General features: G+C 40.7%; 1 protein-coding gene and 1 long non-coding RNA gene across 8 annotated transcripts in view; one reads left to right on the top strand and one right to left on the bottom strand.

Moving 5' to 3' along the window:
- Positions 1 to 5,264: 5,264 nt before the first annotated feature.
- On the bottom strand, positions 5,265 to 6,624 carry LOC311531806. The gene is made up of 2 exons (XR_014714281.1): positions 6,376 to 6,624; positions 5,265 to 5,394 (listed from the first exon to the last, which is right to left on the bottom strand). It is a non-coding gene; the product is annotated as an uncharacterized lncRNA (long non-coding RNA).
- A 72-nt stretch (positions 6,625 to 6,696) lies between these two features.
- SBNO1 (strawberry notch homolog 1) overlaps positions 6,697 to 19,356 on the top strand; it is a 42,579-nt gene continuing 29,919 nt past the window's right edge. The window contains exons 1-5 of one of the 7 annotated variants that reach the window (XM_084649529.1): positions 6,716 to 6,816; positions 15,516 to 15,602; positions 16,705 to 16,838; positions 17,495 to 17,599; positions 18,546 to 18,855. In XM_084649529.1, coding sequence (XP_084505655.1) covers positions 16,707 to 16,838; positions 17,495 to 17,599; positions 18,546 to 18,855 — 547 coding nt within the window. In that variant the 5' untranslated portion in view covers positions 6,716 to 6,816; positions 15,516 to 15,602; positions 16,705 to 16,706. Of the gene's footprint in view, positions 6,817 to 9,464; positions 9,528 to 11,965; positions 11,985 to 15,515; positions 15,603 to 16,704; positions 16,839 to 17,494; positions 17,600 to 18,545; positions 18,856 to 19,356 lie in introns of those variants that run through there. The other 6 variants (XM_084649528.1, XM_084649527.1, XM_084649523.1 and 3 more) reach the window with 6 other exon arrangements.

Genomic DNA, 19,356 nt, shown 5'->3' on the forward strand with positions numbered 1-19,356 from the left:
CAACAACTGGCATCAATGTCAAGTCTTGTTGGCAGTCCTAGCAGAGAGGTCAAGATGTGATTGGGCAGTGGAGCCTGAACTATCTTCTCCATTTTAGAGGTAGTTCCTCAAAGTCTATCTCTTCACTGCCCCAAAATGGTGGGGTTTTACAGCAACCAGCGTTATCTAGTTATCTTGTTGTAAAATTCTACTGTAAATGAGGCTCTGTATATTTTACCCCAAGGTAGCTCAGTAAGGTCAGCCATAGGTAGTGGTAAGGTTTAGTGTTGACCAACGTTATCTATTTAAGCATTTATACCAAGCGGATCAGCAGGGTATCTGAGCTCTTTACAGATTCTGGGTCTGATTTTGCTATTCAAACTCACACTCTACTTCTGAAATCACTTACCATGTAAGCTAATATTTCACCACGAGTTATGGAATCAGCACGGATGCTTTACAACTAAACACAACAATAGCAAATTTCTTTCTCTCTGCTTCTCAGCCGTTATATTTTGTTTGTGTTGCCTTTCTATTATGGAGGAGTGATAGTAAGACCATAGTTAAGGTTGCATCAAGGGTTTCAGTTTTACAGGGTAATGATTTGTTAATATATTCTAAATCTTTTGAGAATAAAGCCCAAAATAGAAACATAGTTTTCAAGGTCTAATTTTCTGTGTATATCTTAGACAGAGCTGATTTTTATTTTGTGAAATATTAATAGTAGGGTTGTGGGTAAGCTAAGTCAGAGAAACTTCAGAATAAACTCACAATCAGGGCTGATGTTGGGACAGCGTGTTGGAAGTTTTACTGCTGTTCCCTGCAGTGTATCTGTTCTGTGAATAAAGAACTGCAATTTCCAGAGGTGTTAAACCTGCAGCTGTTACAAGCATAAATTTAACACACACACAGGAAAGATTCTTTAATGTAAATAAACCACCTTCAAATTATGGATCTCAAACTGCTACTACCTTGGCATTTTAGCTTGTGCATCTGCAGATACTATTTAATATATGTTAGATGCCATAATTAAGGCTGAGATGGCCATTCCTGACACTTGATGTAAACATTGTTTAAATTTTAGCACAGACTTTGTACAAAGCAAAATGATGGAACATCCACGGAAGATGCAACTGACAATGTATGTCATCTCATATGAATTAGAAATAGATTTTATATTGTGCTCATCAGAGAAATATCAAAACCCACATAAAAGTACAGCCTTTTACATAAAACCCTCAAAGGACAACTCTATAGTTAAAACTATTTTAACCTACCCCCCCCATTTTTACTGCACCGTTTCACCCATTTTTTTACCTACACTTAACAAAATCGAAAACCTAATTATAACAAATCAATGGGACAAAGACACAAGAGTAAGTTGAGTGGAGAGAGATCACAGTGCTTTGAAGCACCTCCTGCAGTTCCACTATACTATCTGGGACACAGTTCTGACCTTCAAGTAGAATAGTAAATTATCAGTAGTATTTTACACCCTACAAAATATGTAACAAAAAATGTAATAGAATGTCAGACAGCCAAACGGAGCAACATCATAGAGGGTGGATTCTACACATTTGCATGAAAACACCGTAAACCCCTTTTTACATTTGTAGGCTTGTCTACTTCAGGGATTTTTGCACAAATGTTGCAAGCTCTCTTTTTCCACTGGTGCAGTGAATCTATACAAGAGGGTTGCGCTGGTGTAGTACACCAATGCAAAAATCTATAAGGTAGACATTTCATAGGCTGGGACAGTGCCTGAGCCTGACTGCTCTTGATGCTGCTCTCAGTTCTGCTGCTGCTTATACCATGAGATTAACGCCCCCATGCCAAACCTCCAAACAGAAAGTGAAGGTTAGGGTTGGAAAATCACTATCCAACACTCGGATCCATGCAGGGGGGTATCCTTGCACTCTTTTTTTTGGTTAAAGGTGACCTACATTGGAAAAAGCAAATTGGGCCTGTGTACTTTGGTGCCTCTTTATGATGTACAGTATAAAGAAGGCCTGAACTTTTTTTTGTTTGTTGGTTGGTTGTTTGTTTAATTATAAAAGGGGTTTTTCCTGATAATTTTTTACCATTAGAATTTCAGTTCCTGTTTAGCCTGGCACACTAGTTAAGCGATGTCATGATAAGAGCCAAGAGAATGAAAGCAATGGAGGAGGAAAGGGATTTTAGTCAGACTTCAAAACTCTTCCTTTTGTTAACAACTATTTAACTGCAATGCCTAATGAACATTTAGGAAAGTGAATGTATTTGTTAAAATTCATCTCCCTTCACCCACTTCCCCTTCAATGAGACCTCCAATTGATTCTCCAGGAAAAACAGGGAAGACAATAGTTCAGATTCCTATGTACAGAACAAGTAAGAAAAAAAAGTCTTAAAAATGCAGGCCCTCTTTCTACACTTCAGAGAAACAAAGTTTTACAGATCACCTTTAACTAATCTCTCCCTAAGCCAATTTGAGGTTGCTATACCTAAAGTTTCAAGTTGCTTTGGTGATGAGATCAACACATTAGCTTGTCTGTATTTAACTTTTTTCTTGTAAAGTCAAATCTTGGACATTTTAAAAAGTTTTCTGTGAAAATAAAATTTGAATTTGAAATTGTGGGTCCACGGGCAGCCACTAGGGGGCAAAAACAAACTAAGTAACCATCATCTCCAGAACAACACAGAAAACAGTGTAATCTAAAACAGACTGCTGCTCTGGACAGTGTAGGTACAATTTTTTTGGTATGTTTTATCACCACTATTAAATGACAAAAAACACTAGCTCCCTAATGAGAACTAAGAGAAAAGACAGAGATGAAAAGGCTAATATGGGGGTAATTGTATTTCATCATGCATGAGTTTATAACCCCAAGGAGTCGGTTTGTCTGTTGCAGCCAGTCACCATGATTCAGCGCACTTAGCACACATGGGAGTTGTTCGTTTACTCAGTCTCCATAGAGAGCACCATGGTTGTTACTAGTGCCAGCTTCAAAACCCAGTCACCTAAGCATAATCTCTTTTAGTATTTGTAATAGCAGCCACAAAAAAACACTGCAGATGACTATTAATACATTTTATGTGGGCAAAGTTAAGGCAAAACATTAGATTTGCTTAAAAAGGGAAGAAAGCACTTAGTGTGAAACTCTTCAGCACAAAATAAGCTTTTAATATAGATTTGTGTTTTAAAGTTCTGATCTTTTAGCAGTGCTGAATTAAAACACATTTTTCCCTTCTAATCAACTCACACATTTGCAACTGATTGTGTTAGTTCTTATTATGTATTCTTTGACTTATCTAGCAGGCATCACATTTATAGATAAGCACTTTTCATAAATTTTACACAAGTATTTCCTTACAAGATGAAGTGTTGACTCAACAATCCATCAGTCTCACCCCTAAAGATAACTCACTCACTTATAAAAAAAAAAATGTAGTGATGGAAAAAATAATGCCTGACCAATAAAAGCCTGGCAGTGTGATGTTACGTTATGTAGAATGATTTGATAGAAGACCATATATTACTAGTTAACATTTTAATTATAATAGCAGGATATGACTAATTACATTTCCTATATTGGGGGACGGGGGTGGGAAATGGTTGACAGCATCCAGGACAGCAGCTGCTGAAAATGAAAAGTGTCAGGCCCAAATCCTTAAAGGTGTTTGGGTGCCTAACTCCCATTGATTTCAATGGGATTTAGGCATTTAAATACCAGTACCCAATGTGGCCCAATTCAGCAAGATACTTAAGCACAGGAGTATCTTAAAGTTAGGTACATGATGAAGGACCCAGTCCTGCCAAGACTTATGCATGTGCTTAATTTTACATACGGCAAGTAGTTCCATTCCAGTCTACTCACAGCGCATAAAGTTAAGCACATCCATTACTCCTTGCAGACTGACAGGAGCCTATGTATCTTTCTGAATCAGGGCTTGAATGCAGGAATTATACAACAGCATTAAAACATTTTATATTTCATGGCAGAAATTTTTACATTTACACAGGTGCACTTAATGTTACATATGGTGCACATAGACTGTGCACAGCTAGTTAAGTATGCTTTTATTCAAAGTGGTTAAGAGGCAATAGTCAGGCATTAGGTAGCTGCATTTTACACATTCCTGTCACCTCTGGCCAGATTTCCTTCCCCCTAAATGTTTGAGGCCTAAGTGATAAGCCTGATCTGCCTTACTTCAAGCATGGTAACTAGATTGATCTAATTTACACCCCACTTATACCCTACAGAGATGCTCTGGCTCTGCAGAATTTAAGTGCTCTGCAGGACCTAAGCATCAGCCTGCAGAGATTTGTAGCTCTGCAGAAATAGAGTGTCAGGCCTGTGGAGCTCTGCTCCTGAGTTCCTGATCTCCAAAGATGCTGAGCATTAGAGATACTTTTATAAAACTCCCTAGGAAAACAAATGCTTGAAACTTTATTAATACACTATTAATATTGCATCTGCCAGGGACAAACATGCAATCTTAATAATATAAACTAATATTCAGTCTTTCATTACCTTATCACATACAATTTTCAATATGCAAAAGTTAAGCAATGTTAACTCAGTCATATTGCACATACATAATATTTTCTGTTCAAATGTGAAGCTTAATAAATTTTATAACAAGCTGCAATACATAAGACATAACACTAATATATGGATAACTTTAACTATAAAATTAAGTGCTGTTTATGCTGAAAGTTTAAAAGTATGTCTTGTGGTCAGAGTTAAGGTTATTTTTGGAATGGGTAAAATGATTTTTTTCATATCAGTAATGTAGCTAATCAAATGTGTGAAGTGTAAGATTAATATTTATACAATTTACCCTAACTAGTCATTTTCATCCTTTTTATTCTCATTTCTATTGTGTAAAAATGGAATACCTACATATAATGAAGGAGCGAGCATCACTGAATATTTTTAGTCATTTTATACCAATGCCTATATAAAGATTTTAACAATATATTTTATGGCTCCTCAGTTCACATTAAAGATAAATAACTTGCATCCTTCTTAAATGTTCAAAGTTTAAATTACAATATTTTTGTTTCATAATTTGGATAAACATCATTATTCATTGTAGCAATCTTACCTGTAAGGTAACAAAGCTTTGTGGTGCCTACTTTTTTTTAAATAAAAGGAGCCCTGAAAACTAAAATAAAGATGTCATAAAACGACATGTTAGCACATAAAGTTTTCAAGCATACTGGGCTCTTTGTAGTTTATGTAGACTATTTTATGCATCAGGCTTGTCGCTGTCTGTAGAGAAAACTTAATGCACCAAGCCTATAGTTTTTATTTATTTTTTTTTTTTTTTACAGTGCAGGCTCTTAAGGTCCGTGATGGAGTAGCAGAGACGGCTGTCATCGCAGAGCCCTTGAGCTGGGCAGGAGTCCTCCAATTCATGAGAAGACACTTCCTAAGAGAAAAAAACAGCAGCGAGAACTGTGGACTTAAGCCAGGAAGTCTGTAGTTCAGGTGATCTCAGTGTTGGGAAGTAGTTCAGTAGGATCTTGTCACAGACCCTACTCGACTGCTGAAAGTTTTATGCCTCTAGAGGTAAAGAGCACCTAACACGAGGTGTTATGCACCTAAAGAATACACGAGAGGCCTGGTTTAGTAACCACATAATCAATGGTACCCCTTAGCCATGGGGTGGGTACCGAAGAGGGGCCTAACTTGCACCGATTTAGTGTTCACTGGACATGCATGGTGCCAGGCATGTGCCAAGCAGGAGCAGAGGCTGCAAGAATAGCAACTGGCAGGGAGGGGCACGGGAAGGCAGCCGACTGCCCACTGTCCCACGCACCTCTCGCCTCCTCAGTTTAGCAGCACCTGCTATAAGCAGACTAAGCAGCTGGTGAGGGCCCTGAGCAGCTCAACGGGGGAGGGCTATTCGCTATTTGAGTGTGGGTGGGTGGGGGGCAAATATTCCTGTGCAGGGCCCCCAGCGGGCCAGCGCCGCCTCTGCAGCTTAGCAGGCTGCACCCGCAGGCCCGCTCAGGGACTGTCGCCCCGCCGCAGCTCTGCCAGGCCCGGCCGCCGCAGCACTCAAGGCCGCCCAGGCAAGGAACCTGTGAGGCGCACGAGCCCAGGACCCGGCGGAAGAAGACGCAGCAAGCGGGGCGAGCCCGCGCCTGCGCTCGTCCTCACTGACGCTAAACCTTGCGCACGCGCGTAACCCTACAACCGTGACCTCATCACCATGGCTCTGGTTCAGACCCTTCTCCCATCGTGCCACGCGCAGAAGACGACGGCGCCTCCCGTCTTGCGTACGCACGCACGCCAACGACCGCCAGCGTACGGGATCACGTGACTCCCAGCAGCCGACTTCTCGCTCTCCCCTCCCCCACCCACCGAAAACTGGGCCTGCACTGATATTCTCGTCTACGGCAACTACCATGGGCTAGTCCCGACAGAAGAAGTCGGGCCCCAGGGCGGTCGGGGAGCTCCGTCGAGCGGTCCAGGAATTTCTTCCTTCACCCTCAACCCACGGACGCTAAAGGCACCGCGTCACGTGATGGGAGAGAACGCGGGGAGAAGAAGAGATGGCCACTCCTCTGATGGGAGGGGCAGTGAGAAGAAGTCAGGTGGTGCAGAGCGCGCGCCCAGCCGCGACGCGACATACTGGTGTCCCGTGGATGTGGCGCGCGGCGTCCGGCGGGAGGAGGGGCGCCAAGCGGTGAGGTCACGTGTTGCGGCGGCGGCGCCGGCCCTAGGCCCCTCCTCCATGAGAGGGGAGGCAGGGCGGGCAAACATGGCGGCGGTGAGTTAGAAAGCGTCGGACGGCGGGGCTGGCGGCGGATACTTCCAGGAGCGGCCGTGGAGGGATCGAGAGCGAGTGAGTCCTGCCCTGCCTTCTTGCCCGACGCCGCGGGCGGGGGGGCTCCCCGGCCGCCTCAGGCGGTCCCTGCTCGACGGGGCCGCGGCAGTCGCGGGGATCCCCCCCCCTCAGCTCCCGGTCTGGGCAGCCACGCACCAAGCGGGGCCAGGCATTGTCCCACGGCCTGCCCCACTCTGGCCCCAGACAGTGCGGGTAGGAGGCCCTTGGCGAGAGCCACGCGGGGTGGGGGGCGGCCGGTGCATGGGCATTGTCTGGAGGTGGGGACTCGGTGGGCAGGGGGATGTCGATCGCCCGTGCAGCCCCTTCCTCTAAGCGTGACCCCCCAACCCGAGCAGCCGGCCCCGCAGTGACTGCCTCCCCCAGAGTGTCCCCTTGCCGGCAGAGACGTGCCCCCCACGCCCCATACCCTTCTGAAGTCTTGTTGAGTGGAGGGCGCTAATCGCTGCAGCGTGGGGGGATGGGGGTTGGCTAGGCGGTGTGGGGCCGGCTGACACGTTACACCTGCGGGGGTCACTGCCCCAGAAGAGAGCGAACTTTCCTGCCGTTGGCTGGTCGCACGTATCTGTACGGCGAAGTTTCAGCTCCTGGGTTTATTGAAATTGTCTTGTAGGATCCGGTGGATAACGGCAGAGAAAACTTGTGGCCCTTATAACGTGGCGGGGCGAGTCCCTCCTCCCCCCCCCCCGTTTTCTGGTTGGTTAAGCAAAATCGCCTCATTATCTAATATTTCTAACCACTGTCGTTTGTGTCTACTTAATCGCTTGGTTAATTGTTGCAAATAGAGACTCCCTAGCGACGGGAGAAGACTAGCTTTAAAAGAGGTTTGGCCTTTGGTGCTTCACTGGCTTTAAATATTGTATTTGTAGAACCTCCTACGATCTCTGTAAACTTAATGCTGTTGTTAAGGGAATTCTTAAGGTGTTGGAGATCTGAAAACAAAAGTAGTTTATGGGACGCAATTACGCAGCCAATTCTAACCCAACCCGGAAGTTTATGTCCTGAACACGTGTTTGTGGGCAAGGTTAGGAGGCTGAGGGTCGCTGACCCTTTAGTGAGAGGAATCTGTTCGTTAACGTTTGTGTGAATAGCGAGCAAAGTGCTCAAGGGTCCCTGCAATCAACTGGGATCAGTGTTGGGATTGAATGCCACAAACAGTAACGATTAACGAATGAGCCTCAAGGTCCGGTTAACTCTGACAGCACACCACAAAGGTTGCTGGGGAGAGTAATCACTTAACAAGGAAATGCTCCTAAACTTTATTGAGAAGAGAGGCCTTGTCTTTTTCAGTCACTATGAATTTTTTTAAAAAAAGATGATATCCCAGCCTTTTTATTTGAGGGGGAGGTTACGTCTGTTTAAAAGTTCTCTCTGAAATAGATACATTCTTAGCAGGTCATGTATGGTGTTTAAAGAATGGGCTAATCAGTTGAAGTGTAAAGGGATACAGTTTAAAATTATATGACAAATTTACAAATCTTATTTATTTTTCACTGTTTTTAGGCTACTCATTGCATTTTATGTTGCTTAATAAGTTTCGCTTAGTTTTCATTAACTAATACAGTGGGACAGTATTTAAAGTTTTTATAGATGTTTAGACTTCAACAATTTTCATTTACTTTTTTTAAAAATGAAACTATTAAAGTTTCACAACTTTTTTTATTACTTCTAGATTTTTGGGGCTTGATCTGCCTGATGGAAATTGATGTATGTATACAATGGTGTATATTGTGTTATGATACAGTATTCGTATTGACTGGTTTCAGAGGTACACTGCATGCTGAAAGGGCCATAAATTTACCTGAATCTAAAAATGACACTTCTGAAAAATGAAAATAGGATATATCTCTCCCACCTTCTTCCTTCCCACAATCTATCCCTTGTTTTCTAGAATAAGTTCTTTTCTCATCTGGTGCTAAAATGGTGTGAGAGATTGACATTAACTGTAGGTGCTTGAGGAGGGTTCCAGGGGCAGACAGATAATTGAAAAGAACTGTCTTGCGTAACTCAGTCTATACTAGTACTGTCTTCTGGACTGAAGTAGAGAGAGGTTGGTGACCCCCAATACTTTATTGGAGACACTCTCATTCTCCAGAATCTTACTTTTCAAGGTGTTTTTTTTTGTTTGTTTGTTTTTTTCCAAGTATCTAGCTCTTAGGGAACAATTGTTATTGAGAACTGTGAACTGACTCATTCATTTCAATGGAGGTGCTAACTTAAATTCCCAATTACAATTTAAACATGGTCATGATGATAACTGCATGTAAGGAAAGAAAGGAGAGGGATGAAAATCTGCACAGTCTGAGGCACTAATTTCTTTTTGACTCAACAATTAAATGTTGCTTGGGAGGGGGACACCAATTTTTTCCCCCATCCAGTGACACATCTGAGCTTCTCCTCCTCCATGGTTGGGGATTGCTTTTTTTTCTGGAAAGGTGGCTCCTCCCTGTGCTGGAGGCTGTCTGCAGGCTTGAGCAGACATTGCTGTATTAACTAAACTTGGGTTGCTTTCAGGATTTTCTTTGCAGCTATGATGACTAGTAATATATATATTTTTTTAAATTGAAAACTTAGATTCTGATGTCATTGCACGACACTAAGAGCCAGAGTGCTAGGCGTGTGCCTATTTTTCCTTTGCCTTATTCCAGACTTGCCTGGGGATATCTGAACCCATTGCAGAGGAGCCAAGCCTAAGGAATCCATCAGATCTTGTATGGTGATGTTTTGAATATCTGCACAGTTTAATATGTGTGGCATCTCATTTTGGTTTCTGAAGGAGGCAGAGCTTGTGAGACCAGTGCTTTTTCCAGTTTGAGTTCTGTATGTCTTGTCGTCCTAGCAGAATCCTTGCTAATAATCTCAAGTAAATTTTACTGTGATCTTATTTTTTGACAAGGCATTTCAGATCACTTGGGGTAATGTAAGAAATTATCTCAGGACAGATTACTATGCCGTGTATGGTAATAATTGGAGGTGGAGAGGGAGAATGCTAATTGTTACAAATAGAGCCTCTCTAGTGATGGGAGAAGACTAGCTGGAAAAGATGTTTGGTCCTTGGTGCTTCACTGGCTTTAAATGTTCTTTTTATAGGACCTCCTTTCATCTCCGTAAGCTTAATGCTGTTGTTCAGGGAATTCTTAAGGTGCTGGAGGTCTGAAAACAAAAGTAGTTTATGGGACGCAATTACGCAGCCAATTCTAACCCAACCCGGAAGTTTATGCCCTGAACACGTGTTTGTGGGCAAGGTTAGGAGGCTGAGGGTCGCTGACCCTTTAGTGAGAGGAACCTGTTCGTTAATAGTTGTGTGAATAGTGAGCAAAGTGCTCAAGGGTCCTTGCGACCAACTGGGATCAATGTTGGGATTGAATGCCACAAACAGTAACGATTAACGAATGAGCCTCGAGGTCCAGTTCACTCTGACAGAACACCACAAAGGTTGCTAAGGAGAGTAATCACTTAACAAGGAAATGCTCTTAAACTTTGTTGAGAAGAGAGGCAGCACCTTTTTCAGTCACTATGAATTTAAAAAAAATATATATATATAAGATCCCAACCTTTTTATTTGAGGGGGACGTTACATCTGTTAAAAAGTTTTTTCTGAAATAGATACATTCTTAGAAGGTCATGGATCCTGTTAAAGAATGGGCTAAGCTAGTGGTTTTCAAACTGCGGGTCGTGACCCAGTACTGGGTCACGGAATGTAAGGCAATGGGTCACGGCAGTTCTGGTGAGCACCACCGACCAGGCTGTTAAAAGTCCTGTCGGTGGTGCTGCCTGGCTAAGGCAGGCTAGTCCCCACCTGTTCTGATACCACGCTGCTAACTGAGAGCTGCCTGAGGTTAGCCTGCACCCCAGTCCCCCGCCCTGAGGCCCCCCCCCCAACCCAGAGCCCTCTCCTGCACCCTAAACCGCTCATCCCTGGCCCCACCCCAGAGCCAGCACCCCCGCACCCCAAACCTCCTCATCCCCAGCTTTGTTGAGAAGCGGGCATCAACAATTTTCTTCAACTGGGTTGCCAGGAAAAAAAAGTTTTTGAAAACCACTGTGCTAATCAGTTGAAATGTAAAGGGAAACAGTTTAAAAGTATCTGACAAATTTACAAACCTGATTTATCTTTCACTGTTTTATTTAGGAAAAAGAAAAGGAGTACTTGTGACACCTTAGAGACTAACCAATTTATTTGAGCATGCATCTGATGAAGTGAGCTGTAGCTCATGAAAGCTTATGCTCAAATAAATTGGTTAGTCTTTAAGGTGCCACGAGTACTCCTTTTCTTTTTGCGAATACAGACTAACACGGCTGTTACTCTGAAACCTGTTTTATTTAGACTGCTCGTTGCATTTTTATGTTGTGTATGGTTTATTGCATTTTTTTTTTTGCAGTGTATGGTAGCAACTGGAGGTGGAGAGGGAAAATGTTTGCATGGAAGCTACAGCAAGGATTTTAGTGGTAAAGGGTGAGCAAAGGCTTTTAGCACTCTTGACAATAAGATGTGTTACCTTGGGTTTTTAGCATTCCACATGGTGTGAGACATTAGGTTCACAGGGGCTATGCCATAGGTATCAATTCTTTACATATTAGCCAGTGGCTTGGAGGGTTTGGTGGAAGCCACTGCAGATTGACTGACTGTGGCAATTGCAAACACACAGTTAAATGCAATTTATGAATAGAGAAGTTCTAAAAATGTCATGGTATATTTAGTGTTGTGTGACCTGGAGGGGGGCTTTTTTTAAAACGGAAAATCTTTCTGGGCTTGAAGTTATTACCACCCTTCTTTCCTTTTGGGGAAAAAAGTAGGCTGGACATCTGTTTCTGAATATTTTAGATTTATGCTGCTGCTTTTGCACTTTCCACCAGGGCTAAAACAGGGAAGGTGCGAGACAAAGATTGGCAGGTTGGCACGGATACATGCCGTAATAAAAACGGCATTGAGAATATTGGCAGTTGTGTTTTGTTCTTAAATCAGAAGCTTATTTTGCGTGATTTGAGAAGAAATGGGTTTATGTAATACATAATGTTAATCTCTTTTACCTTGAAAAAATAGCTTTGTAGTGGCATCATACAAAATGTGTTCTGAGCCATTTTTGTACCATCTTTTTTGTTATGACAGTAACTTGGATTTTTCTTTCTGCTTTCTAGAAAAAGTGAGTTGTACCGTTGCTGTCAAGGTATCTATTAGTTGTATAACAATTTTTTGTTTTGTACTTCAGCTTTTTTTGTGACTCTTCTAACAGGTTGGGTCTTGTTGCTTAGTAGTATTGGGACAGTTTACAGATGACTTTAAAAAAAAATTCAACAATGAGAATTTTAGGGAACAGCTTGTAATATTGTCAACTCTTTTTAAAGCAACTTTTGTGGGGATCTCGGGATGCAAGAAATAGCGGCTTTTGATAAAGTAACTTTTGCTTATGCTAACTAAAAAGCCTTATACTTTGAAAAAATTATGGAGTTGTATCTTGACTTGATTAGCTTAGTTTTAGGTTTGACTACCTGAATGTAAGAATATAAACAATAAGGTATTAAGATGTAGCTTTTTTTCTGATGTACTTCTGTTGTTTGTTTTTGGATTCTAAATTAAAGCAAAACTGAGTAGTTGAAACTTATATGTTGGGCTTAGTTATGTGGGTTAAGTTTCACAAAACATAAGATTAGCTATTATTTATTGAATGTTTTTAACTTCAGTGACAGTGTCAGGAGTTCAGTATTCCCCTAGTGTTTGCAACCAGAACACTATAGCTTTGTTCAGATTATTCAGAAACCAGATTCCTGAAACTAACTAGTCCAGAGTCATCCAAACTGAATGCTATGCAAGTAAACCGTTGCAGTTCTTTTATTTAATCTAAATTGTTAGCAATAGATATTTTTTAAGGGAATTTAAAAGTGGAGGGACTTATATGAGGGAGAGTGGCAATTGGGATGTCTTCTGGAGATTATTGTGATCATACAGCTGGAGTGCTTAAATTATATAAGGGTGAGTATAAAACTAAACTTGGTTATTCTAGGACAGGGGTTCTCAAACTGGGGGTTGCGAGCTGTCAACCTCCACCCCAAACCTCGCTTTGCCTCCAGCATTTATAATGGTGTTAAATGTATAAAAAAGTGTTTTTAATTTATAAGGGGGGGTCGCGCTCAGAGGCTTGCTATGTGAAAGGGGTCACCCGTAAAAAAGTTTGAGAGCCACTGTTGTAGGAACATATGAATTGCTATACTAGTTCCAACTAGTGGTCATCCTTTGTAGACCCTGCAGTAGGCAGGTATGAGATAACTTGCCCCCACGGAAAGCTTCTTCCTACCCCTTTTAGTTGTTGGCTTATACTCAAGCATGAGTATTTATCTCTTGTTTGTTAATATTTATAACCCGGGATATTCTTAATATATACGCTAAACTTTTAAGTGTCTTGCTTTGAGTTCCACAGACTAATTGTCCCTTTTGTAGGAAAGTCTTTTTTCACCCCAGTTTTGGATTTGTCCCATCTCTGTTCTCTAAATCACCCCTTATTGCTATATTATGGGAGAAGATAGATTGAAAACTTGTGTTCACCCCATTCATTGTTTTTGCATACTTTTATCATGCCCCCTCACTCAACTCCACTTTGATAGACAGTCCCAATCTTTTCCGTTGCCTTTCATGAGATTTTCCCTGTGCTTAATCATTCTAGTCACCTGTCTCTAAGCTTTTACTTTATTTCCGCCATCTCCTGATAGAGATGGGGTGACCAAAACTAAACACAGTATTCCAGGTGGGGACATCTTGTTGATTTGTAGAATTCCATTATGATTTCCTCATTTAGTCTCTCCCCATTCACCTTTACACTGTGTGCTCTTTTGGCCACATTGAGCAAAAGTCTGAGCTAGCACATTGAGCTAGTAACAGTGATATGCAGGTTTCTTTACTGGGTTCTAAGTAAACTATCAATTCAGAAAAGCATGTGCGTACTTCACATTGAAGGGAATAATCTGCATTACTTTGCATATGTCCACATAGAACTACTACTTCCACTATGAAGTTCTTTCTGAAGTTCCTGGAACTTCTCCAGTATTGACTAAACCATGTCTTCTGCAAATTTTGTTGTCTTGCTACTCCCACCCTTTTCCAGTTAATTTATAAATGTACCGATCACTGCCAGTTCCAGTCTGGAACCTTGTGGCATCCCACTGTTAACCTTTTCTCAGGATGAAAATTAATCATTTTTTCCTACTTTGATTTTTGCCTTAATCCAGTTTCTCAACTGACTAGTTTTTTTAGTAGCCTCTTTTGGGGGATGGTCAAAGGCCTTATGAAAGTTTAAATTGTCACCTTTTTCTTTTATTTGTTTATTGACTTATTCAGATAATTCTAAAAGACTAGTGAGATGGTTTTTCTTTGAGGAAGCAGCAGTGCAACTAGATCTCCTCATCATGATGTTCTAGGTATCTTATATTTAATTCAACCAAGTACAGAAGTAAGGTCACTCTGAATGCCTTAAAGAAAAAAGTACAATATTTGTTACCCTATAATACTTTGATATAATATCTGGCTTTAATGGGATTATATGTTTTACTGACAGTTAAATCTGGATGTGTCCTCTTCGATTTGGGGCTCTCTCTGTCCTCACATCTTGGCCGTGTCTAAGTCTTGTCTTTTTTTTTTCTGCATAACATCTCTAAGATGCAGCTTTTCATCTTCATCCCTACAATTAAAACTATCAAGTAAGCTCTCAGCTCGCATCTTGATTACTGACTGCAACATCCTTCTTTTTGGCTTTTACAATCCAATCCAGCGTCACCCCCTCTTCAGATTCCTCCACTGGCTTCTCTTTCTCGATCGTATCAAACATAAGCTACTTGTATTCACTTCCAAGGCCCAGAGCTGTAGCTCACGAAAGCTTATGCTCAAATAAATTGGTTAGTCTCTAAGGTGCCACAAGTACTCCTTTTCTTTTTACTTCCAAGGCCTGTCAGTCAGTCCCCATCCTACCTATTATCTCATTTGCTGTTGAGCTGTCAGTGCCAGCTTCTGCTTGTCTACTTGTTATATTTTCAAACAAGCACATTCCTGTCTTCCCCCATGCTGCCCATTTGCTTGGGAAGTTTCCCTGTAAAAATCTACAAAGCCATCTCATTATGCAACTCCAAAACCCCCCTAAAGCTCTCTTTTGCCATGATGCTACAAAAAAAATTAACAGGCTGTTGGTGTGGTGAAATCACTGCCTGTCGTATTGACCAACATTTCCTCATTGTTTCCTTGTGCTCCCCCATATGTGTCCATCTGTTGTCTCTTGAGGGCCATCTTTTTGTTCTGTTTGTACAGCATCTAGCAGTGGGGTCCTTATCCTTGACTAGGGCTCCTAGACACTATGGTAATAGCTACTAACTTCATTCTTAAACTGATTTACTGAATTTACATTATCCGTTCCAGCATGTTTTTCTTTTGACACCTCAATCTTTGCCAGTACCTCTTCTATTACTAGAAGAGAGCAGGTATCTCCTCAACAATGGGCAGTCTAGAACTAGGGAGCACAAGAATTTTGGATCTTTGAGCTTTGTTTGTTACCTGTTCTGGCAATTGTCAGCAGTGTAGGTGCTGATAACCAAGTGTTGAACATATCTTAGCTATGAGTGCAGACAAGGATAAACTGCTTAGCATTGTTTTGAAAACTTTGGATAAAACCATGTTTCTGAAACAATGCTGAATGTTTTGTCCTTTTCTATGCTTACAGCTAAACAGAGTTCATCTACACAGAGTGCAGACACCTGTAGTCAACAGTGAGTAAACTCTAGGAATTCAAGCAAGGCTATACAGAAAAGTGAGTAACTGTAATGTTTGAGCAAAAACTGAGTCCCTTTGTGGAATAAAAGCGGATATTTGTATTATGATTTGTAATAACTGGGCTTCCCCTCTCCCCCAAAAACATGGAATATTTGACTTCTTAATTTACTCCAAGACAGTATTAAAACTTAATTTTAACAGGTTTCAGAGTAACAGCTGTGTTAGTCTGTATTCGGAAAAAGAAAAGGAGTATTTGTGGCACCTTAGAGACTAACCAATTTATTTGAGCATAAGCTTTTGTGAGCGATGAAGTGAGCTGTAGCTCACGAAAGCTTATGCTCAAATAAATTGGTTAGTCTCTAAGGTGCCACAAGTCCTCCTTTTCTTTTTAATTTTAACAGCTATCCTATACATGAAAAGCCCATGGCCTACCTTTTGCTCTGAGTGTCCCAATGCTGACTTAATACATTAAATACAGCAGTTGACCATCTATCCTGCTCACTATGTGAAAAATTATCTCAAATTCATTTATGGTACAAAAACTAAAAGATTTTTAGTTTAATATAAAACAAGTATTTCTAGAACTACTTAATTTTAACGGACTTTTCCTAAATTCTTGTCTCATTAAGCAGGTACTGAATTGTTATAGGCTAAACAAACCAATTATTTTTAACTACTAGCTAAGTACTTCTCCCTGCTTAGGCAATGTGCTTTAGGGGCTGTTCTTAAAGGGACACAACATAAATGGCACTTCCATCTCACCACTTTTGCCTACTAGTATTACTTGAAACTCCTACAATTACCAAGACAAAGGCTAGAAGAAAGCTTTTTAAACTTTGTTTACTTTATGCATTTGATAGCATCTTGTGAATAGTTAGGTTTTCATTGGATCCCCTTTTTATGTAGATCTTGTACGTAAGTGAGAAATATTTTTTAATTTTGAAAAATTGAGCACAAAACCACAGGCATTGTCAAGAGACTCTGGGCACATTTAGATCCTGAAACTTGTTTTATGAAAGTGACTGACTAATTTGACTGTGCCCTTAGAAATCAGATAAAGAAATATAAAATGCTAAAGGTTTTGCAGGATAAACAATGATTACAATTGTAACTTGTGGTCTTATTTATTTTTGTTTTAGAGATGGTGGAGCCAGGACAAGATCTGTTGCTTGCTGCTTTGAGTGAGAGTGGAATCAGTCCAAATGATCTATTTGATATTGACCCTGCGGACATGGGCCTTGCAACCCCAGCACCAGCGCCAGCTGTTCAGCAGGTTAAAAATGAGAGCTTTTTAAAATTAACCAATATTGCATAATATAGAATCATAGACTTTTTTTTGTTAACGGTTGTGAAAGAATGGAATTGTTGTATGTTTTCATTGCTATGCTGGGCTTGTGTATGGAAAAAATTGAGATGGTAATCACCTGTCTTAAATATGTATTTTAGAAATCAAAATTATGTACGTTATTGACTGAACTTGTATTAATATGAGTTATATATACTTTCTAGGGCCACAATGTCATGTATCCACACATAGAACTTCCATTGATATGTCTTGGGTGGCTTTTCTCTCCTTCGAAGCAAGAGAGAGAATTGATTTAATCTCTAGGACAGCTTACACACCCCAAGAATGGAACACATTTTTGGACATGGACCGGAAAACAATAGTCTGTCAACAGAAATGAAATTGCAAAACTCGCTCAGTTTTCGCAGCCGTTAACTGGAAAGGCTTTATGCTTGAATCAATTTTGGGGGCAAAGTCAATGGCTTGGTGTGCTACCATCTTGATTTCTAATGAAACCAGGATTATTAACAGGCAAAGTTGGTCATTAGTTTTAAAATGGGGGGGCGGGGATAGTAGTAAAGGTTTTCATTCTTTTTTTCCTACTAAAACTAGTACCTGATCGTGCTTGCTTTCTTTCTCTCTAGTCAGTGCCACTTAGTGCATTAGAACTAGGCTTGGAGACTGAGGCAACAGTTGCTGTTAAACAAGAACCAGAGACTGTATCTACTCCAGCACTGTTAAATGTCAGGGTAAGAGCTGACATGTTTAGAGTTTTGTATGTGTAAAATAGTGAAGTGAAAAAGTGAGGAAGGCCTAAAAATTGTTGGCTCTTAGCCATCTCTTCAGTATAGTTTGTAATACAGATAAAAATTCTTTCCCTGCTTTTTCAGTAACACTCACTTTTGAAGGGTTGGCCTGATGTGTAAGAGATGCCATGTGTTAGATCAAGCCAGATTTAAAGGGAAAAATTGTTTAAGGAAGAGCCCAGTTTCATTTCTTATGAGTACATTTAGAATAAGGATGCCATTAAACCTGATGCTTTTAGGTACCATATATTATCCTAAATTGGGAGACTGAGAATTCTGGATGTATTATGCGGAATATCAGTTAACATAGAAGTTATGAACAAGATAATCTTTATTTTTCTAAAGATAACATAAAGTAGAAGTAGATCAATATCTTGAGGGTAGGGTTAACAAAGAATCTCCACAGAAAAAGGAGTTCTAAAATAGACATTAGTTGATTTATAAACTAATGGTAAAACCATGTTGTGCAGTGTGTAAGATTTCTTTACAACCCAAGCTTCTCCACACAGCGGATGTACTTTGTGTCTGAACGGTGAAATCCTTTTTTCTTACCTGTTCTTTCCTCTTCTCTTTGGAAAAGAAACCTGTGAATCTGGATCCTCCCATGAAGCAACACTCATGCATTTTGGAAGAAGCTTCTTTCTCAGGCTTCCACATCCTGAGATAAAATGGCATTCTATCATCCGTTGGTTGTGCTATGGAAAGATAATATTGACAGTCCACCAACTTAAGAACAAAAAAACCCCTCACACTGCTTAAATTGATACCTCCTGTCCTCTAGCTGAAAGGCATATAACAGAAGTTTTGCTTTCCGAGTATTGTCACTTTTGAGAATCATCATGATATTTCCAAAACAGGAAAATCTCACATTTTTGTTTTTCTTTTCTAGCAGCCACCATCAACCACAACCTTTGTGCTGAATCAAATAAATCAGCTTCCAACTTTGGGGACTACAATAGTAATGACAAAAACCACACCTGTGACAACTACTAGGCAGACCATCACTGTAGCAAAAATCATTCAGACCAGCACAACGACTCGACCATCGGTTGCAGCACCAGCAGTACGCAATGCCTTGACCACTGCACCTTCAAAGGACCAGGTCCAGCTGAAAGATCTGCTCAAAAACAATAGTCTTAATGAACTAATGAAATTGAAGCCACCTCCGAACATTGCCCAGCCAGTTGCAACAGCAGCTAGTAAGTGGTTCTTTCCCCTTCATCATGTGCATTTTGTTTCAGAAATGTGATACTGAAATAATCTAATAAAGAGATCTTGATGGTGGTCTTTTTGGCTCTCCATGGAGTAAGAGAATAGAATAGCACAGTAACATTAAAATTGAGCCTAGAAAACCTGGCATATGTTGGACTCCATACTTTATTTTTGGAATGTTGAGAAGTTGGAAGCGGCACAAAATGACTGAATTTTTAAAAACTCAAGAACCCTTTGATATGTCCTTTTAAGAATTGAGACAAACTGAAGATAAATTTTTAAATAGGAAGCTGGTAAATGACTGACGTTAGTAATGTTTTGTATATAGCAATTTGTTAATCTTGTTGAAGTTGCATTATTTGAACCTATGCCATTGTCTAATCTTGTGTGTGCACGCGTGCTAGGGGAGTATTGTCCTTAAATGATAGTCACAACCCTTTCTCTCTCCTTCCCAAAAAGAACTTTAGAGCAAGCTAGTATTTTTGACT

Source organism: Lepidochelys olivacea, assembly GCF_965140295.1.
Source record: "Lepidochelys olivacea isolate rLepOli2 genome assembly, chromosome: 15".
Lineage (NCBI taxonomy): Eukaryota > Metazoa > Chordata > Testudines > Cheloniidae > Lepidochelys > Lepidochelys olivacea.